Source organism: Bos indicus, chromosome 16 (genome assembly GCF_029378745.1).
Source record: "Bos indicus isolate NIAB-ARS_2022 breed Sahiwal x Tharparkar chromosome 16, NIAB-ARS_B.indTharparkar_mat_pri_1.0, whole genome shotgun sequence".
Taxonomy (NCBI): Eukaryota; Metazoa; Chordata; class Mammalia; order Artiodactyla; family Bovidae; genus Bos; species Bos indicus.
This window is the reverse complement of record NC_091775.1, coordinates 50,343,006-50,363,724: the sequence shown is the minus strand read 5'-3', so window position 1 is coordinate 50,363,724 and position 20,719 is coordinate 50,343,006. Positions and strand designations below refer to the sequence as shown.

Here is a 20,719-nt window from a genome sequence, read left to right as displayed (position 1 = left end):
GGTGGGGGGGCAAAGGCCCAGAGGAGGCAGTGGACCTGTGGTGCTTCTCCTGCTCTCTCACTGCCCCCTACCACAGGGCCCCGGACTGTCGGCCAGAATTCAGTGCTGGGCTCCCTCAGCCCAAGCCACCGAAGGGCTCTCCACGTGGACCCTGGGCACAGCACTTCCAGGAGGCGCTGGCTCCAGGCCCTGGCTCTTCCATCCCTCGTGGGTGGCCTGGCCTTCCCAGCGCCCCAGCTTCCACAGCAGCCAAGATGCCCACTCTTCCTCCGACCCGCAAACAGCGAGCTCCTACACATCTGTTGAGTGCCAATCCCAAGAGGCCTTCTCTGCAAAGTTCCCCAGCCCGCTCCCCCGAGAGCCACCACTGCCAACTCTGCTTCCCCTGAAGCTGGCCTGTCCCTCCTTCCCTTCAGCCCTCACTCCCTTGCTCCTCTCCCTCAGCGAGGACCTGAGTGCCCGCTCTGGGCAGAACCCGGTTCTAGGAGGCAGAGCTGTCTCCCCAGCAGCCCAGCTGAGCCCGAGACAACTTGTGACGTGATGAGCTCGGGCAGCACCTCCCTAAAGGACCCGGGGTGGGGGTTCTATGGCTCTGGGCCTCCATCCCCACTAGGCTGGGCACAGCGTGATGGCAGCCAGCCACCACAGCCCAGGCAGGGCCCACTGGCCTCCCTGGTGCCACCAAGCACACCCAGGCGCGCAGCTGTGGTCTGGAAGCTGTTTGGGAAATGCTTTCCCGATGCGGAGACTGGGCTGGTGTCTCTGCCCAGTGGAATGTCTATGTGTCAGCAGAAGGAGCGGACCACCCCCCGCCAACCCGTCAGGCCGGCTCCAGCTTTTCTCTCCAAGCTAGGCAGCCACCGAGCTCCTCTGCCAGGACCCAGGCTGGAGAGAGGGCCCCATGCTGCCCCCGCAAAGCTACAGCTCCCCCTTAGTGCTGGGCCCGTCCCACCCTAGACCCCTGAACTGGGGCTTCAGGGGCAGGACTGCCGTGTCCCTGGGGTCAGCAGGAAGCAGAACAAGGTGCATTTCCTCCCTACACTTGTGGTATCTGTCCCTTGATGCTATGGACACTTCCTCCAGGAAGCCCTCCAGGAGGCCTCTTGAGGTCCCAGGTTGCCCTGTGGCATTCTGCCAGCCTGCTGAAAGGGAGGTCATCTTGGCCTCTGGTTGTAGAGCAGGTGCTGGGGGAGCCTGGCTGGGCTTCGGAGCACTCGATGCCTGCAGGGGTTGGGGGGGTGGCCTTGTGTCTCCCACCCAAGTTCCTAGGGACACAGGACAAGGAGGCCCCAAGACACGGGACAAGAAGGCCCTCCAGTGGGACAGGAAGAGACCACGCCCCACCCCAGGCCAGGGGGGAGTCCCTGACCATTCCTGTCTGGCTGGGGGGTGGGGAGAACTAAACTTCTCAGGAGGAACTAAATCCTCTGGAGGCAGGTGGGGTTGTGTGTGTGACAGAGAGGAGAGACTCTCAGAGAGGCCCCAGAGGTCACCGCCCTGACGCCAAGATACCCTTCTTCGAGGGTGACAGTCCACGGGCACAGTGGATGCTGGATGGAGTAGCTGTCACTGGCCACCCACTGACCACCTACATTGCCCTCTGTACCGGGCACTCCACGGGCTTGGCACCAGACTGTGCCCTCTCACAGGTGGACAGGCAGACCCAGAATGAAGCCACACAAGCTGGTGGGGAGTAGGGGAACTACAGGTTGGGGCCCTGCCTCCATCAGCACCTCCTGCTGAAGTCAAGTCTCACGTGACAGGCTGCAAGGCTCGGGGGGCTGGGCAGAGGCTGGGTTGGAGGACCCTGATGGCCAAGAAAGCAGTGTGGGAGCCATCTGGGGGCTGTGAGGGGCAATGGGGCCATGAGAGGGACTGGCCGGCGATCAGATGGCCCCCTGCCGCAGGGGAGAAGGCCAGGAAGGTGCTGGAAGGAGGCCCCCCTTTCAGGTTTCTTCAATCTGCCTTTGGGGACTCAAGGCCTCTCAGCCCAAAAGTCCCCCTCCCCACCTCCCAGTCCCCCAAGGGGACAAATGTCCTGCCTGGTTGCTTCCAACCTAGATGGCCAGAGCCCAGCGCAGCCCAGGAGGGCAGTTTTTAGCTGGGGTCCACTGTGGCCCCATGCAGGCCCAGGAGAACCACCCCCAGAACATCCCTCCACCCCCTGTCCCAGGGCCGCCCCTGCAGTGTTATTTTGGGAGCGGAGGCCGGGCCTGGCCTCCAAGAGTCGTCCGGGCGTCAGCCTCATGGTAAACTCATTACCCACTCTGGGCCCTCACTGAGCCAAAGGAAGGAAAATGGAAACCACGGTTGTTTCCGAGAGCCCAGCTGCCGCTCCTGGCTGCATCTGCCCTGGGCTGGGGCCAGGCCCGCTCTACACACATACACGCACACACGAACGCCCCGGGAGAGCTCAGGGCAGAGCAGTCACTGCCACACGTACTCTCCTCCAGAGACAAGACGGCTGAGGGCGAGGGCAGACCCTGCCCTGTGCCAGGGAACCAAGGCCTGGTTACCCCACCGAGGCACCCACAGCAGGCCAGACACGAGCCTCCCTGGAGGCCCCCGCATATGTGTGCATGTGTGTGCACACATGACGAGGTCCCCTCTGTGGCTCTCTGCTGCCTCCACGCAGTGGCCTGAGGCCTGTGAAGGTCAGGGTAAGGCCAGGTCTGACCCTGGGGGCACCTGAGCCCTGCAACACTGAGAGCCCCACCACGGGCACAGCCCCTGAGGCCTGACTCTCATGGGGGACACTGAGCTGCCCGGGAGCAATGACTACAGAAGGGGACAGCCCCGGGGCTCAAACTGTACTCGGCGGAAGGGAGTTCCTGAAAGCAGTGACAAGGCTTCCTGGAGGAGGTGGCCTTCGGACACGTGCTGGGCGGGACGTAAAGATGGTTTGTTGGAGAGCTCTGGGGGCAGATGCAGGGCTGCTGGTTCAGAGGCAGGAAAGGCCCAAGAGGGTGAGTGCCAGACAAGAGGTCCAGCCAAAGCTGTGGGCCTGGGCCTGGCCTACAGCGAGCACCCAGGAGGTCTGAACACACCAGCAAATGGACGGCCCACTTCCGGCCCCCATGGTCACTCCTCCGCTGCCCCTGTCCCAAAGGCCAAACCTGTTCACAGAACACCAGGGTTGTGGAGGCAGCAGCCAGGTCCGGCCAGGTACCCAGGTTAGCCAGCACTCGCCACCTCCCAAGGTGCCCAGGCTGCAGCCGCCACAGCTGCCACAGCCGCTCCTGCCTCTGAGGCCCCGACGGCACCCCCTGAGTCCTCGGGGCCACTGCTGCACAGATAGAGGTCCAAGCCAGCCGCCGTCCACATCAAGTGCAGAGTGCACTTTCTAACCCACGGGACCAGACCTCCCATCCCCACTCTGAGCACCCACGCCCACGCCCCACACGAAACCTTTACACCAGGGTTGAACCAGCCCCTCACGTCTCATCATTACAAGCATCTCGCAGGATCTTTTTTACTGTTTCCTCACCAGACAGAAGGAACACCCTCCCGTTTGCATTCTGGGGCAGGTTCCCTGCCTGGCCCCACCCAGAGCTGCTCTGGCCAGACCCCGGGGAGCAATGGGATTTGACCATGGGATTTGGGGGGTTGGATGAGGGTTCTGTGGGGTCAGGAGTCCAGCTGCCCAGCGGGGTGTGGAGCAGAGAGGAGATGAGAAGATGGAGGTGGAGGCCTAGACCAGGTCAACAACCTCGCAGGGTGGGGGTGGGGAAGCTGGAAAAGATAAAGGGTGTGGCCAGGAAGGTCCAAACTCATTACCGCTGGGAGAGACAGAGACAAGAGGCAGCCCAGAGACACAGACAGCAAGAGAATCTAATCAGGAGGCCAGACGCCGAGGGAAGAGGGCTTGTTGGGACCAGTGGTGATGGACGAGAACTTTCCCACCCTCCAGACAGAGGCAGGGCAGGGGCCCGCCTTCCCCGGAGCCAGGCAACGAGGGCCTGAACCACCCCTCCCCATTCATCCTGCCTGCCCGCCTCCAGCCCAGCCAGGAGGGGCTGCTTCCACTCTCAAGAGTCACAGAGATGGGGAAGTACCTGCTTTCCTGAGGCTGCAGGCCCCTGTGAGCTCCGAGTCGCCTGAACTGCCCCCATCTCTCAGCTGCAGCCCCCGGACCACTGGGAGCAGAGCTGGGACCCCTGGGATACAGGAAGACAGGGGCTGCTGGAGCCTCCGTTTCCCTAGCCCAGGGGCCCCCCAATCCAGCTAACTCCTATGCTGGGGCCCCCCCAGCCCATCTTCTCTGCTGGTCCTCCTCATGGCAGCCGCCCCAGCCACAGGGTCCTGGGCACTGTGGGGTTCACTCTTAGGATGTGTCTGCCTCCTCCCACTGAGCCCCAAGTCTGAGGACTGTGGCCTCTGGGGGTCACACCTATTCTAGGTCACAGCCCAGGGAGAGAATTGGCTTTTCTGCTCCCATGTCCAGTCCTGCAGGCAGTCATGGGCACCCAGATGTTGACCACGCAGATGCCTGCAGACTGCCCATCCTGGGGCCTCCGCCTGGGCTTCGGGGATCCAGGCAGGCCCGAGGGGGTGGGCCTCTCTCCTGTCACCGGCTGGCTCTGACAGCTGATGTTGAGGGCTGTTGTCTCCTGCCTTGCCCTTAACCAGAGACATACCTGCCAGAATCAGCTCATGAGAGGGACGAGTGAGCCAGAGTTGGGAAAAGACAGCTCTCAACCTCTCACCACCTCTGACAGCGGAGGCCCTAGGACAGCTGCCTCTTCGGAAACGCTGCCATCCTGCCTGAAGGGACCGCGGCTGGGGCCAGGCTCTTCACTCGTGTCCAGAGCACAGCCAGCCAGACAGCCTGGCTTGGAAAGGCCCAGATCCCGGGCCTCGCAGGAATAAGGCCAGGGCTTTGCACGCTGAAGGCTCAAGTTGACTCACGCTGGGCTGCTCAGCCCACATGAGTGCCATGAGCCCACCAGCCGGCGTCCCCCCTCGGTCTCGTCTGGAAGGGGCAGGTCACTCGGTAGGTATTTGTGGATGTCCACTCTGCACTGGACACTGCTAGTGCAAGCTGTGTGGAGTGAGCAGGCAGCCCCTCCAGGTCCTCCAGCTCCCGAGAGGCTGGCAGCCACCCCTAGACGGGCCTGAGCACTGGCTTCGGTGGGACCTGGGGCCAGGGGAGCCCATGACGTCACTCTGGGCTTTATCCGCTGCACCCAGCTGTGTGACCTGAATGCACTCTTGCCCTCTCTGAGCCTCTTGCTCCTCTGCACAAAATGAGGACCACTGGACACTGTGAGCCCTGAGCAGACCAGGGACCACGGGGCGCTGTGAGCGCTGAGCAGGCGGGGACCACAGGACCATGTGAGTGCTGAGCAGACCGGGGACCACGGGGCCATGTGAGCACTGAGCAGACCGGGGACCACGGGGCCATGTGAGCACTGAGCAGATGGGGGACCACGGGGCCTGTGAGCGCTGAGCAGATGGGGGACCACGGGGCCATGTGAGCACTGAGCAGAGGGGGACAACGGGGCCTGTGAGCGCTGAGCAGACGGGGGACCACGGGGCCATGTGAGCGCTGAGCAGACGGGGGACCATGGGGCCATGTGAGCACTGAGCAGAGCGAGGACCACAGGGCCATGTGAGTGCTGAGCAGATGGGGACCACGGGGCCATGTGAGCGCTGAGCAGACCGGGGACCACAGGGCCATTGAGTGCTGAGCAGACCTGGGACCACGGGGCGCTGTGAGCACTGAGCAGATGGGGACCATGGGGCACTGTGAGCGCTGTGCAGACCCGGGACCACAGGGCACCGTGAGCACTAAGCAGACCTGGGACCACAGGGCCTGTGAGCACTGAGCAGATGGGGACCACGGGGCCATGTGAACACTGAGCAGACTGGTGTGTAGGGCTACAGCCAGAACCTGGCATGGAGTGCAGGCTGGGCAGGCCAGACACCTCTTCACATCCCCACAAGAGTCTTGCCGCCCTCCCCACTCTCCTGACTCAGGCAGCTGGGTCCCCAGGAAGTGAAAAGTCCTCCTAGCACTAAAGGCTCTGAAACCCCCTGTGAGGCGGCATTGCCATCTAGGGTTGCCACAGCAGGAGATTCAGAGAAAGCCCCCACGAAGGGCCCAGGGAAGTGCAGGTGGACTCCGCCCAGGGCACCAGTATGAGAGTCCATAGCGGCTCCCCTTGCCCCCACCCCCACGGCCGCAGGACAGTACAGCTGGCTCGGGTCAGCCCACGGCCCTCCCAGCGCAGGCGGGAGCCCCAGGGGCTTCCTAATCAGGACACGTCACTTCCCACATTCCTGACTCTCCCTGGGGACAGACGGGACCTGGCAGCAGCCGGCCCGAGCGAGTGTGAGAGAGGATCCCCGTCGGGTCGGACAAGGCTCAACTGCATTCCCACCCGGACCCAGGCGGGACGAGCCGGTGGCAACAGCCGAGTCAGACAGGGTGAGGAGCGCAGCCTGCACCATCCTGAGTGCAAGGCCTTGGAGCAGGCCCTTTACCTCTTGAGAAGGGTCAGTCCCATGGTGGGGACCACGCGGACGCCAAAGCCTGGGCCGGGGGGCTGGAGTACAGGGCACTTCTACTTTCTCAAAGCCTTGACCCCTCCATGAGCTTCTCACAGACACCCCGTTAGAGACCCTAACTCTGCACTGGACGCCCCACAGCCAAGGAGTAGTGGGGATTGGGGACATGCTGAGCCCCCAGGCCAGAGCCAGCCGTTTTCATGTTGGACTGAGGACTCCCACTCAGCCCCCCACCCCTACCCCCACCCTACCCGGAGAGTCACCTGCTGCCAGTTTCCCAGCCCTTCCTGACCTCCTGGAGGGAGGGAGCAGCGGAGGGGTGGGAACCATGGAACTGGCTCAGGAAGAATTCCACCCCCAGCACCAAGGGAAGGCTGGCCCTCAGGCCTGGACCTGGGAGGCGCACCCCCCCCAACCCCTGGAGTCTATCCCAGGGAGACACCCTGATTTTCTCCAACCGACAAGATTAATTTCCCCCTCACAATGGGACCGAAAACCCCTCCTCACAGCAAGGTCTCTGAGACCTTCAGGCAACACCACCCAGCCTGATGGAAGGACCCACCTCACTGAGGGACTCAGCATCCACCCAGCCAGCATGGCCGGAAGGAGTGAGGAGGGGGGATGTGCCTTGGGGAGGGCAAGGACCTGCCAGGGTCCCCTGGGGGTTCTGATTCCCATCATGGCCCTAGATGTAGATCCTGGTCCCCGCCCCAGATCTCCAGGCTAGTCCCTGCAGACCTTGCTCAAGAGGAGGCAGTGAGGCTGGGGTGAAGGGCTCATGGCCTCAGGCCAGGGTGAGGGGGGTTTGGCTCAGGTTGCGGCCCCCCTCATCTCCCTCCCTCATGCCCCCCAGCAGTCCCTGAGGGGTAGGGAGCCTGCTGCCAGCGCTGAGTCCTCTCAGGGATCCTAGGAGCCAAGGGTGTCGGCACCACTTTCCAGAGGAAGAGACTGAAGTTGAGAGCGCCCCAAGGCGCTGAGCTGAGGCTGACACTGGAGTCTGGCCCTGGAGGGGCCTCCCCAGAGGGGCCGACATGGAAAGCCTGGCGGTGCTGGGTAGGAGCTCAGGGCCCCGGCAGCTGGGACGGGAGCTGGACAGTGGGGTCCACGTTTCTCCCCAAGACCCACCTCCCCCATAAAGCACAGGTTTGAGCACACCTGCCCGTGGGTCTGGAGGGAGGGCGGGCACCGGTCAGAGGACGTACCCTACGAGGACGCTGCGGGAGCAGCAGTGGGCTACAGCATCACCTGGCAATGCGCCCTTCCCCAGCACCTGTGCCCCCCCAGGAGAAGGGAGCAGGGCTCCTGCCATCGATGTCCCCCCAGAACATGACAGACACACTGATCTGGCGCTGCCCCCCGGGTGGGGGCCAAGGCCACCCTCGGGCAGGGCCTGCACCAGCGCTCGGTGTTTCACGGCGTCGATCAATCACTGGGGCGGTTTCCAGGCTCACCCCACCGGCAACTCGGCGCGCAGCCCTGTGTGTGAGCGGCCAGGGCTGGCCTGTCCTCCACAGTAACATCTTGATTTCCTGTCCGCTCTGCTCACATTCAGCCGGCTGGCCGCCCCCAGAGCCCCGATCACTGGCCAGAGCTGAGATTTCAGCGGCGGCGGGGGCTGGCTGAGGGACAGAGAAAACAGCAGGCGCTTGGCTCTCGGCAGAGCGCTCTCAGCCACGCGGTGACTCGGAGCCTCAGCCATCCCAAACACGCGGAGCCAGTCAGCGAGCTCCCAGGGGGCTGGGGAGGGGCCGGGAGCGAGGCAAGGGTGGGCACGCCAGGGTGAGGGCAGCCCCCTGACTGGCCCCCTTCTGGTCCTCTCAGTACCCCCCCTTCAGCCAACTGCCAGGTGGCGACCATCTCGCCCACCTGTCCTTGAGACCTTCTAAATCAAGGAATTCCAGGGAAGGCATCAAGACCGGGCCTGCTGACCCTGAGCTGGGCTCCAGCCAGTGGCCAAGCTGTGCACTTGTGTTCCGGGACTGCTCCTGGCCACTGGGCCCCAGGTCAGCACGGAGCGGCCTGGAGCACACGTCAGAAGACGCCCAGCCCTGGGGCAGCCCCAACATGCCCCCCAGGCCCTGGCCCGGAGCTTCCTGGGCACTGACAAGGGGCTGGGTTGCACACCCGCAGACTCTGGGGACTGAGGGCCAGAAGGGTCAGGGACGGGAAACCCGTGTCCAGCCCTATCTGTAGGCCACAGAGCTGGAAACGCTCAGAGAGGCTGCGAGGTCGGCAGTGCGCCAGCAGCAGTGGTGGCAGGAGCAGGACCCTCACCCCGGGGCACCTGCAGTGGGTGGAAGGCCAGGAGACCCCCGTGCGGGAGCACATGCTGGGGGCTGCTCTGTCTTGTGTGCCGGCATCCCTGGAGTTCATGGAGACCAGGAGGCTGAGAGTGGGTGAAGGGGGCTGAGCTCCTGGAGAGACTGCCAAGGGCCTGGCAGGTTTTAGGCCCCTGATGCCTTCCCGACATCAGGGCAGCCACCCCCACTTCAGGGGGCACTGGCAGGAGAGCGGACACGGGGCCAGGAAGGGGCACTCCTTCCCACCCCCAACTCCACCTGCATTCAGTGTGCCCTGGGGTGGGACTGCGGGCCGTGGAAGGTCCTGCCAGCCCAGCGGGGCTCCATTCACAGAAGGGGAAACCGGGACGCAGGTGGGTGACATGGTCTGGTTCTGTCTGGTACTGGTTCTGTCTGTGACAGGTCTGTGCTCCTGTCACCCAACAAGCACAAGGTCCTCAGGTCCTGGGCTGTGAGTGACAGGTCAGCCACCTCTCTGCTGCCTCCACCCTTCTCCCCTCCAATGAAGACATGCTGGAAACCAGAACAGTTTGCAAAACACCCCAGCCAGGGCAGACTCCCCCCGGTTCCCAGATCCCCAGTCCAGTGGGCTGTGATCCTGCCACCACCCCTACCCTGAGGGATGGCTCACAGCTGGTCTCTGGCAGAACCAAAGACAGCGTTCTGGTCGGGAAAAGAAGTTCGGAGAGATGGGGGATGACAGCGGCTGTCTGACATGACTCAGGGGAGGGAACACAGATGCCCGCCAGCCCCCACCCTGTATGAACTCAGGGACCAAGCAGCCAACCGGGTCCTGGGGTCAGGGGCCTGGTGGGGGAGCGCAGGTGTGGGAGTGTGGGGGACAAGGAGGGAGAGCATGTCCTCCACCCCACCCCTTGCCTTCTCCCAGCCTCAATGCTAAGCTAATCTGTTCCTCTCTCCCCAAATCCAGGAAATTTCCTTCTGTCTGTTCTTGGTTTTGCTGACAGCCTGCCAGTGATGGCAGAGAGCTGTGACAGGCCCAGAGCTGGTGACCACTTCCAGACTGGGCTCAGCAAGCCCTTGCAGGGGTAGGGTGCCCCCCGGCGTCCCCATGCCGCCCAGGCACACAGCCTGCCCTCTGACCCTCTCAGGGGCCATGCAGCTATACTCGGGCCTGCGAACTGCCCGCCCACCCTCCCCAGCTGCATCTCCGACCCACCACCTGCCTCTCCCTACCCGGGAGCAGAGCAATCTCCCTCCCCAACACGGCACCCAGGGTGCCCTCCACCCACATCAGGCTCTCTGACCCACCGAGGCTCGTTTTGGGGGAAACGTGGATTCCCCAAAGGTGCGGGGAGCAGTCGGGCAGGGAGGACCCCAGGGAGCTGGGCGCCACTCCAGGGCCCTCAGCAGAGCAGCCCAGGGGTAGGGAGGAGGCAGCCCAGGAGCAGTCAGGGCAGGGATGCTTAGGCCACACCTGGGCGGGGGCACGGGGCCGGGCCGGGGACCTACCTCGGCAGGTCTTGCCGTCTCCCTGCAGCTGGCGGCCAGGCGGGCAGCGGCAGTAGAAGCCCCCCACGGTGTTGTGACACTCACCCTCACAGCCTGCGTTGCCAGTGGCACACTCATTCACATCTGTGAGGGGGAGACGCGGGTGAGCCCAGCACAGGGGCAGGAGGAAGCTCAGGACCCCACAACACTGGAGGACGAGGCCCGGCAGAGATGGGCAAACCTCACCCCTCCAGACAGGCCTCAGGAGAGAGGGACCCGCCGAGTCAATCCAGCAGCTGGGGGGCCGCGCCGCCAACCAGGTCCCTCCCCATGCCCAGCACCTGTGGTCCTGTGGTGTCCCAGTGTGACCTGGCAGGAGTGTCCCTTGGGGACAGCTCGGCACAGGATGGGCCCTGCTCCCTAAGGAGCCATCCTCGCTTGCCTGCGTCCCCCCGAGAATGGCCCCTGTGTTCTGTCCAGCTGTGGGTTTGCCAGAGAAACCAGGCATCCCCCAGCATGGAGGCCAGGAAGAGGCCCCCACTGTCACCCCACAGCTGCTTGAGACCTGGCAGTGGGCTCCATGCGCCCCCATCCCCGCCTAGGTCTCCCCCACTCTGTCTGCTGGGACCCTGTGGCATGTGAGTCAGGCCTGGGGAGTAGGGGAATGCCACTGGGCTCTGGCATGGAGGGCAGAGCAGGCGGAGACCCCACCGACGAGGCCACGCTGCCCACAGCTCCCCTGTCCTCTGCTCAGCCTTTGTGGGTGCAGGATGGTAGCACTTCCCCTGCCACAAGGAATGTGGCCGGGGGTGCCCAGGATGCCCACGAGGGGCTGGTGGCACCGTGGCCCCACAGACCCAGCCGGGGCCCGGGGGACTCGGGTGCCTCGTTTTCCAGAACACCTCTTGGGCATAGGGTGACAAGGGGCCCAGGCCCTTATGCCCGCCCCCAGCCCCCTGCTGTGCGGCAAGCCCGAGGTCTGAGGGGGCCCAGCTCTGTCCTCCCAGCGCCCCAACATCAAAGGCGGGGGGTCCCCCAATCTCATAGGGAATGTGACCCAGAGGCAAGCGGAGACCCCCAGGAGCCACAAGCCATGGACGGCCAGATGCCAGGACAGCCCACAAGGAGCAGTTGCTGGAAATGCCACCCCCGCCTGGAGGCTCAAGGCCCAGACCAGCCTGGGCTGCAGTCCCCAAGCCTAAGCCCAAGCCACTGACGTCTTCAGCTCCCCTCTCCACTGGCATGTCCTTGGGAGGGTCCCTGGGAGACCCCGAGCCAAGTTCAGGCTGCAGGGGCGGCCAAGGTCCCACGGGAAAGGCGGCACTGGAATGTCACCCTGAGCCCCAGCCTGCGGGGTTAACACTGGGAATTTTCTGGGAATTCCTAGAGAGTTACGCAGGGCTAGTCCACGCTCAGCCCAGCCCGGGGGTCAGAGCTTGGGTGCCCAGGGTCTCCCCACCAGACTAGCCTGGGGAGATGGCACAGGGGCCAGGCTCTCAGGCGGGCAGCAGCCAGGTGCAAGACCCCTCCCCACCAGGGCCCACCTTGATACTCGGGCTGTGTAGCCAGGCAGCTAGCAGGGCAGAGGCCAGCCAGGCGGGGCTGCAAATAAAGGGCAGACGCCCTCTGGCAGCTGCTGACATGGCAGGGTCCCCAGGGGCTGGGGACTGCCGCCAGGGTGGAGTCAGCCTTATAGCTGCCTTCCTGCACCCTGCCCTGACCCTGTGGATGCTGGTGACCAGGACAATGTGACCTGGAGCCTCCAGGACTCCCACACCCACGGAAAGGGCCTGTGTGCTGACGCTCAGGGTCTGGAACTCACAATGGCACCTGCTGTGTCCCTCTAGCCGCATCTGGATGCCATCCTACAGGTGCCCAACCAGGTTTGAATGGCCCTTACTGCCCCCTGCCCCCAGCATCTCCCTGCCAGGCACCTCAGCTCAGCTGAGCATCCACCTCCACCGCCTCACCAAGCTGAGTCCCTTGTGTCTCTGCACTGGGAAGGCTGCTCAGCCCCTGAATCTGCTCGCAGCTGGACCGTGCCGGCCTCAGTGTAGGGGCTGGGCCCCCCTAGAGTCGGGGTTCCAGGGCCCAGCCAAGGCTGGCAGGAAAGGGGCCACAGGATGCCTTGTGACTACTGCACAGGCATCACCCCCAGGGCCTCCTGGAGAGAAGCAGAGCAGGCAGGGGGCTGGCCCTCCCTGTGCACTGTCCCCAGGCAATGGCAACTCGGACTGAGAAGGAGGTGACCCTGCCCAGGGCCAGGGAGGGGCTGGGCAGGTTCAGCAGGCTCCCCTCTGCTAAGCATCTGCCCTGTACACGGCTGGAACTGGGGAGAGGGGGAGATACAGAGGAAAGGGACCCACCAGTCAGGGCAGGGGAGAGCTTGGAGGACCACCCAGACTGCACATCAGGTTCAAGTCCCTGCTGGGGTGGTGGGGGTTGGGGAGAGGAATGGGCACTTGTTTGACTCCCCCAGCAGCCACAGGCCAAGCTTTTAGTTCACAGCATCCATGGACCAGCACCGCTGTACCCTCAGCCCCTCGGGACCCATGCCTCAAGGGCACGGTGCCTTGACCTTGTTGGCTCCTTGCCATAACTCCAGCATCTAGCCCACACAGCAGTGGAATGAACTTGTGAAGATAGGTGCCCCCCACCTCCTGTGCCTCCTGGGTACCTGGGGGGAAGGGGTTGCTTTGTTGTTCAGCCACTAAGCCACGTCCAATTCTGCCATCCCATGAACTGCAGCATGCCAGGATTCCCTGTCCTTCACTATCTCCCAGAGTTTGCTGAAACTCATGTCCACTGAATCGGTGATGCCATCCAACGATCTCACCCTCTGTTACTCTCTTCTCCTCCTGCCCTCAATCTTTTCCAGCATTAGGGTCTTTTCCAATTAGTTGGCTCCTTGCTTCAGGTGACCAAAGTATTGGAGCTTCAGCTTCAGAATCAGTCCTTCCAATGAATATTCATGGTTGATTTCCTTTAGGATAGACTGGTTTGAACTCTGTGCTGTCCAAGGGACTCTCAAGTCTTCTCCAGCACCACAGTTTGAAAGCATCGATTCTTCGGTGCTCAGCCTTCTTTGTTGTTTGACTTTCACATTCGTACGTGGCTACCGGAAAAACCATACTTTGACTAGACGAACCTTTGTCAGCAAAGTGACGTCTCTGCTTTTTAATATGATGTTTAGATTTGTAATAGCTTTTCTTCAAGGAGCAAGCGTCTTTTAATTTCATGGATGCAGTCACTGTCCACAGTGATTTTGGAGCCCAAGAAAATAAACTCTGTCGTTGTTTCTACTTTTTCCCCATCTATTTGCCGTGCAGTGATGAGTCTGGATGTCAGCATCTTAGTTTTTTGAATGCTGAGGGTTTTTTTTCACTTTTTAAAATAAATTTATTTTTAATTAAAGGATGTTGAGTTTTAAGCCAGCTTTTTCATTCTCCTCTTTTACTCTCAAGAGGCTCTTTGGTTCCTCTTCACTTTCTGCCATTAGAGTGGTATCATCTGCATATCTGAGGTTGTTGATATTTCTACCGGCAATCTTGATTCCAGCTTGTGAGTCGTCCAGCCTGGCATTTCGCACAAGGTACTCTGCATATAAGTTAAATAACCAGAGTAACAATATATAGTCTTGATGTACTCCTTACTCAATTTTGAACCAGCCCATTGTTCTATGTCCAGTTCTAACTATCGCTTCTTTACCCACATACAGGTTTCTTAGGCGACAGGTAAGGTGGTCTGGTATTCCCATCTCTTTAAGCATTTTCCATTGTTTGTTGTGATCCGCATGGTCAAAGGCATTAGTGTAGTCAATGAGGAGAAGTATGTTTTTTTCCTGGAATTCCCTTGCTTTTTCTATGATCCAACAGATGTTGGCAATTTGATCTCTGGTTCCTCTGCCTTTTCTAAATCCAGCTTGTACATCTAGAAGTTCTTGATTCACGTACTGCTGAAGCCTAGCTTGAAGGATTTTGAGCATTACTTTGCTAGCATGTGAAATGAGCACAATTGTACAGTAGTTTGAACATTTTGGGGGGCTTCCCTGGTGGCTCAGACGGTAACGAATCTGCCTGCAATGCAGGAGACCTGGGTTTGATCCCTGGGTTGGGAAGATCCCCTGAAGGAGGGCATGGCAACCCACTCCAGTATTCTTGCCTGGAGAATCCCTGTGGACAGAGGAGCCTGATGGGCTGCAGTCCATGGGGCTGGAAAGAGTCGGACACAACTAACACATTCATACTTTGAATATTCTTTGAGTGAGACTTCCTAAATCCTGTATGAATCAGTATGGATGATTCAGAAACCAAAATAAATAGCAGATCTTTCAGGTTGGGGGCAGTCCAGGGTTGTGGGGGCAGCTGTGGGTCCTGTGGGTACCCCAGGACAGTCAGTAGCCCTGCCAAGGGAGGGCCAGCAATGACCCCCACCCAGGCCAGTCTCCAGGTTGGGGTGGGGAACTTCAGCAGGCCAGCAGCTGGGCCTCAGCTGAAACCCCGGGGAGGCAAGCAGCAGAGGGGCCAGGAAGGAGAGACAGAGAGGCACCCCACCCCACCTTTCCTTCCTGACCCAAGACTGGGGCGTGTGGGGTTCCAGGCCTCCGTGTGGAGACTGGGGCTGCCTGGGATTTCTGGGAGCTGACCCTGGGGAGTCCTGGCCCAGGTCAGCTGCAGCACAATCCTCCTGCTTCCAGAATGATCTATCAGCTTGCAGGGCATTGTTGTTGTTGTTCAGTCAGTAACTCGTGTCCGACTCTATGACCCCATGGACTGCAGCACACCATGGTTCCCTATCCTTCACTGTCTCCCAGAGTGTGCTCAAACTCATGTCATCCAACCATCTCATCCTCTGTTGCCCCCTTCTCTTCCTGCCTTCAATCTTTCCCAGCATCAGGGTCTTTTCCAAGGAGTTAGCTCTTCGCATCAGGTGACCAAAGGATTGGAGCTTCAGCTTCAATATCAGTCCTTCCAATTAATATTCAAGACTCATTTCCTTTAAGATTGAACTGGCTTGACCTCCTTGCTGTCCAAGGGACTCTCAAGAGTCTTCTCCAACACCACTGTTGTGAAACAGATTCCAACAGCTACTCCCTGCAGCCCCCACCCTCCCTGAAAGTGACTCAGCTGGCCAGCCCATCCCAGCTCCCGGCTGTCAGACACAGACTGGAATGGTGCAGGGATGATGACACAGCCCAGAAAACCATCCAGGGACCGACCACCCTTCTTGCTCACAAAGCCAGTCTGGGGGTGGGGTGTGCCCTGAAAGCCCAGTGGCCTGGTCACCTGATAGGCTGATGCTCCAGCTTGTCGAAGGGGTGGACTGAGCCCAGGCAAGTCAGGAGGTCGAAGGTCAAGCCCTGGCCTGGAGCTGTGGCCAAGGCCCATCTGGTCACTGGCAGAGGGCGTTCTGCTCCAGGAAGTGTCAGTAAGTGCTTAGGAGGCAGGCGCCCTGAAACCCTGGCTTCTTAGATGATCAGCCCAGGAGCACCCCCAACCCGAGGGAGGGCGTGTGGGGTCCGGGGAAACTGAGTTTCCTCCCATTTCTGGAGCGAGGCAGCAGCTCGGAGAGGCCTCTGGCCCCCACACCAGGCCTCTGGTGAGCGTGGGGTGTGGACGCTGACACCCAAAGCTGGCTCTTGATTCTTCTCACCGCCCCGTCCACAGGGCAATGCAGGAGGCAGGAGCACAGCACTGTGAGTGTGCTCGATGACACTGACCTGCATGCTGCAAAGGGGTCGATCTTGTGTTACACAGATTTCACCCCAAAAAGTGCTCCTCAAACCGGCCCCCACGCTGCACACACATCTCCAGGGATTTGCTACAGCAGGAACGGGGGCCCAGGCCCCAGCCCCTGGACAGCGCTGGCCCCAGCACAGGGCCCTCCCTCCGACGGCAGCAACTCTACAAAGGCCCTAAGCCGCAGCAGCCACCCAGGCTGGACGAGGGCTCGGAAGCTCTTGACCTTTCAGCAGACCTGGTGACCAAGGGATGCAGATTGAGGAGCACAGGCCCCAATCTCCCAGGGGAATGAGAGGGGCCCACCGCCCGAGAGAGATGCCCTCTACACCCCCCAGCCCATCCGCCAGCAGCCTGAGTGCAGGGCTGGGGCTCTCCAGGTAGGGCAAAGTAAAGATGAAGTGAACTCAAACAGCCACCTGGCAGTCTCTTTCCCAGGAGCCAGGAACCCGAGAGGGAACGTGGTCCCTTCTGGGACAAACCTGGCCTGGTCTGAGGCCGATGGTGGGCCTGGGAGCCCCTCAGGTGTGAAGCAGGTCAGACAAGGCACGTGGTTCCAGGGCAGGGCGTGGCCAAGGGACCCCCACCCAACCTGTGAGGATAAGGAAGTTTCACCCTGAGAACAGAGGCCAAGACCACACAAGGGGAGGCCGCCCAGCCCACCAGGCGGGGACCTGGCCAGGCCTTGGCTCGCCGGCTCTGTGTGACAGTCAGCCCTCACCCCCACCGCCCACCCAGGCTGCAGGCTACCTGTCGGAGCCAGGATTTACAAGGCCTTGCCTGCCGAGGAGGCCAAGAAAATCCTCCCTGCCTACAGCCAGGTGTCACCCGACAGGCCAGGGCTGCTCCCAAAATCTCAGTTGGGACGAGTGATGAGAATCAGCTGGGCCAGAGTCGGCAACATGGGGCTACAGGAACAGAGACAGAGGAGCTGGAGGTGGGGGTGGGGGGCAGCCCTGAGCTCCAAGGGGCCTGGAAAGGCAACTCCCCAGGCAGGGGTAGGCGGCTCCTTACCTTCCTGGCCCCCCTGAAGGAAGAGGAGTGTCCAGGGCATCCCCGTGACCAGCACAGATGGACCGGCATGGGGAGCCCCCTCCTAGGGCAGGATGCACTGCCCGGACCCACCAAGTCTCTCTCCCTAAGGATGCTACCCCCACCCCATGTCCCACCAGCCCCTCCACACAGTGGGTAGGGGACAAGTGGGGCTCCCTGAGCAAGCTTGCTCTGGGGCTGACATGTCTGCTCAGCGCCCCGGTCTGCACAGGTCTGGACCTGCCTTGGAGCATGTGCACCCTGCCCCAGCACAGAGACCCCCTTCCCAGGCACCTACTCTGTGTTGTGGGCAGGGGTTCTGGCTCCTGAGACAGGTGAGGCAAGACCCCTGCGGGGCTCTGAGCCAGCCTTGGGGGGCAGATGCCACAGGGGATACACAGAGCAGTGATGAACACAAGGCTGGGCTCGGCCCTCACCACCAGCCCGTGGGGGAGAAGGTGGCTCCCAGTGGTGCCAGGCTGGGAAAGCCAGGAGGGCCAAGGAGGAGGGATCCACGGTGGGCTGGGGGCAGTGCTGCAGGCCGGGCCTTCGCTCTGACCCAGGGGAAGGGGAAATTCACCAGGAGCCAGGCCAGAGCCCCAGGGTGTCGGGCCACCGTCAGAGGTGCTGGCAGAATGTCTTGGCTACCGCGACAAAGGACCACAGAGCTTGTGGCTTAAACAACAGACATGTGTCCTCACTTGGCTCTGGGGCCACAAGTCTGACATCAGTGTCACTGGAGCTAAAACAGGTGTCACTGGGCCCACCCTGCCTCATGAGGCCTGAGGGGTGGGTGTCCCCTTGCCTCTTCCACCAGCCAGGGTTCCACGGGTCAGAGCCGCATCGCTCCCACACCCAGACCCAGGCCTGGACAGCAGTGCAGGAAGGGGGCCTCCCTTCACCCTCCAACCCTCTCAGTCAGAAGCTGGGTGGGTGGCACCCAGAACAGGCCGGGGGTCCCCAGGACATGGTGGGGGTCTGGGCTGGCTCGGCATCTCAGCCACTGGGTGAACACGACCCACCACAAAACTCTTCTGGGCCCTGGAGTCCTCATTCCTAAAACGGGAGAAGGACACAAGGCCAGGGGATCCAGGGGACGCACTCCGAGAGGACTGAGCCTCATCAGCATTTTTAATTCCATTTGGGTCAGAAATGAAAGTTCGAAGTTGCATAGCCCCAGGGCCTTGTCTGAGACCCAGGCCCGCGACAATGGAGGCTGGACTCCTGCTCGTTCTAGTGGCCCCTGGGCCCTTTACAAAAATGCAGAGGCTTCAGAGGGCTGCACAGAATCCCCTCCACTTCCTCCCGCCTCCCCCAGCTCAGCACAGCTGGGCCAGGCACCCGCCTCAGCTTGTCCCAGAAGCTCCCTAACCACATTCCCTCCTGGGCTCCTGGCTCCTGGGGGAGAGACTGCCAGGTGGGGTGGGGATCCCAGCCCGCTGCCAAAACCAGACCCGCCCCTTCCCCTGGCAGAGGAAACAGTTACCACAGAGGACCTGCTTGGCACCCTTCTAACACCGGTAATGTGCAAACTGCCTGAAACAAGACCCCACCTCAAAAAGCTGTCCCACCACTGCCCTGGGCCTCCCACTCAGAAGGACGGGACCCCAGCGGTCCAGGGAACCAGCTGGAAGTGGTCTGTGGCCAGCGGAGCCAGGTTGCCTCAGCCTGTCACGGAGGGAGCAGCCTCCCTGGTCTGGGCACCAATTTTGGCCGTGCCAACGGGCCACCCTATGAGTCCATGTTCAGTCCCCCCACCCTACCAAGAGTTCCCAGTGTGGGGAGCAAGACCAGATGGCCCATAACCCTGGTCCAAAGAGGACCCCATTCCCTACCAGGAGCAACCGGGGGCAGAAAATGTCACATATGCTTTACAAGGCTGCCATGGTAACTGGGAGATCCAAAGCTGTCTCATGGGATTAAACTCATACAGTTATCTCCTCTCGGAGCAAGAGTGAGTGGGATGGGAGAAATTCCCACAAAGACAAGACGCCCACTGCCTCCATCCGACACTCACACCGGGCTCCCCGGCGCTGCCCTCTCCGCAGCTCGGGGCCCGTCAGGAAGGCAGCACGTCATCCCGCCATGGATCAGCCTGCAGCCCCACAGAGGACGCTTGAGAGGAACACCTACTGCACAGGAACCTTCCCAAACCCAGACGGTCCAGAGCGGCGGCCCGTTAGAGCAGGGGACATCCCAGTAATGATGACCTGAGGAAAGTCCACATAAACCATGCAGATGCTCCCGGGTGTGAAAACATTACAGAAGGCCCCAGGCCTGCTGCGGGTGGCTGGCAAGGCTGCCATTGTTCTTTTCTGTTTAATCTTTTGTTACTCCGGCCAATAAAATCAGGGCCCCCAAGGTGTCCACGCCCCATCTCCGGATCCCCAGAGGGCAAAGTGGAATGACGGGTGCCAATCAGCCTATCTTACAGTGGGGGAGTGTCTGCAGGACGCGGGCGGGTCCAGTGGCATCCCAGGGTCAGCATGAGTGGACGAGCAAGGCCAGAGCGAGAGTCTGGAGAGAGCTGAGGCCGTGGGAAGCAGGGGCAGGCGGGTGCCTCGTTGCTGGCCTTGAACGTGAAGGAAGGGGCCACGAGCTAAGGAACTCAGGTGCCCTCAGAGCCTCCAGGACGAACCCGTCCTGCCCAGCACTGAACTTTAGTTCAGGGACTTGTGAGCTCAGAAGAGTGAGATGATACACGTGTGTCTTACTCCCCTAAGTCTGGGCTGTCAGTCACTGCAGCAGATGAAAACTAAGTCATCGGGCAAGCATCACCTTTAAAATGGAAAAAAAATGAAAACCATTTTGTTAGAGAAAGTGCTTCATGCTGCTCTAGGCTGTAGCTTGCCCTTGGCCCGGGGAGGGGGCATCTCGCCCAGTTGGGCCATCCCGGGAGGCGCCCCCCAAACTGAGAGAAGCCACTCTATAAGCAAACCCACCGCCGGGCCAGGGCCCACCTGGCCGGGTGGTTATCTCTCTCGTGTAGTTCGGAAGTCCGCCAGCCGGGGCAGCCAGAACATTCCAGTGCAATTCCCATAAGCCCCCACCCCAGCTCAGCACTCGCCAGAGGGCTGACACGCCCCCTCATCACTCACTCCCCTCCCACAAGCATCTGCCAACGGCCAACCCTACAGGAGGACACAGCATCTCTGCTTGCAGGGCCCTGCCAGCCAGGCAGAAAGACTTCCAGGACTCAAGGAGATGGGACCTAAGCGAGCAAGCAGAAGGGGGCACAGACAGGAAAGCCTGGGAGGCTTCCTAGAAGCAGTGTCCCCAGGGCCAATGCTACTCAGGCTCTGAGGAACCCCTGGGTCTCCCCAAGGGGCACTGCTGGGGCAGATGCAGGAGAAACAGAAGCCATGTACCTCCTGCTCCAGGGATAATCCCTGAGCACCAAGGCCTGTCTGCCGGCTCGAGGAGAGTCTGCCATCTAAGGAGTTCCATGGGGTCCTCTCCTGCACAGGACGGACGCTCTGCGAGGTGACCGTCCCCACCACCACCACCACCACCACGCTGTTCTGCTGCCTCTGGAGGTCCAGGATTTATTGTCTGGCTTGGCTAAAGCGAGGCTTTCTCATCTGGACGCTGTGCACGGTCTGAAGGACACACAGGTCCTGCCCACCCTCACCCGGACAGCAACCAAGCTGGTCCAGGGCCCCTCCGTGGCGGTGGCTCAGCCTTGGG

At 61.4% G+C, this 20,719-nt stretch overlaps 1 protein-coding gene across 4 annotated transcripts in view; it reads right to left on the bottom strand.

Annotated features, from left to right (window-relative positions):
* The window catches only part of MEGF6 (multiple EGF like domains 6), a 101,760-nt gene that overhangs the window by 43,124 nt on the left and 37,917 nt on the right, over positions 1-20,719 (bottom strand). For 3 of the 4 annotated variants that reach the window (XM_070768343.1, XM_070768341.1, XM_070768342.1), the window contains exon 5: positions 10,284-10,406. The exons of the other annotated variant lie outside the window; for it this stretch is intronic. In XM_070768343.1, coding sequence (XP_070624444.1) covers positions 10,284-10,406 — 123 coding nt within the window. The remainder of the gene's footprint in view (positions 1-10,283; positions 10,407-20,719) is intronic. 4 annotated transcript variants of the gene reach the window in all.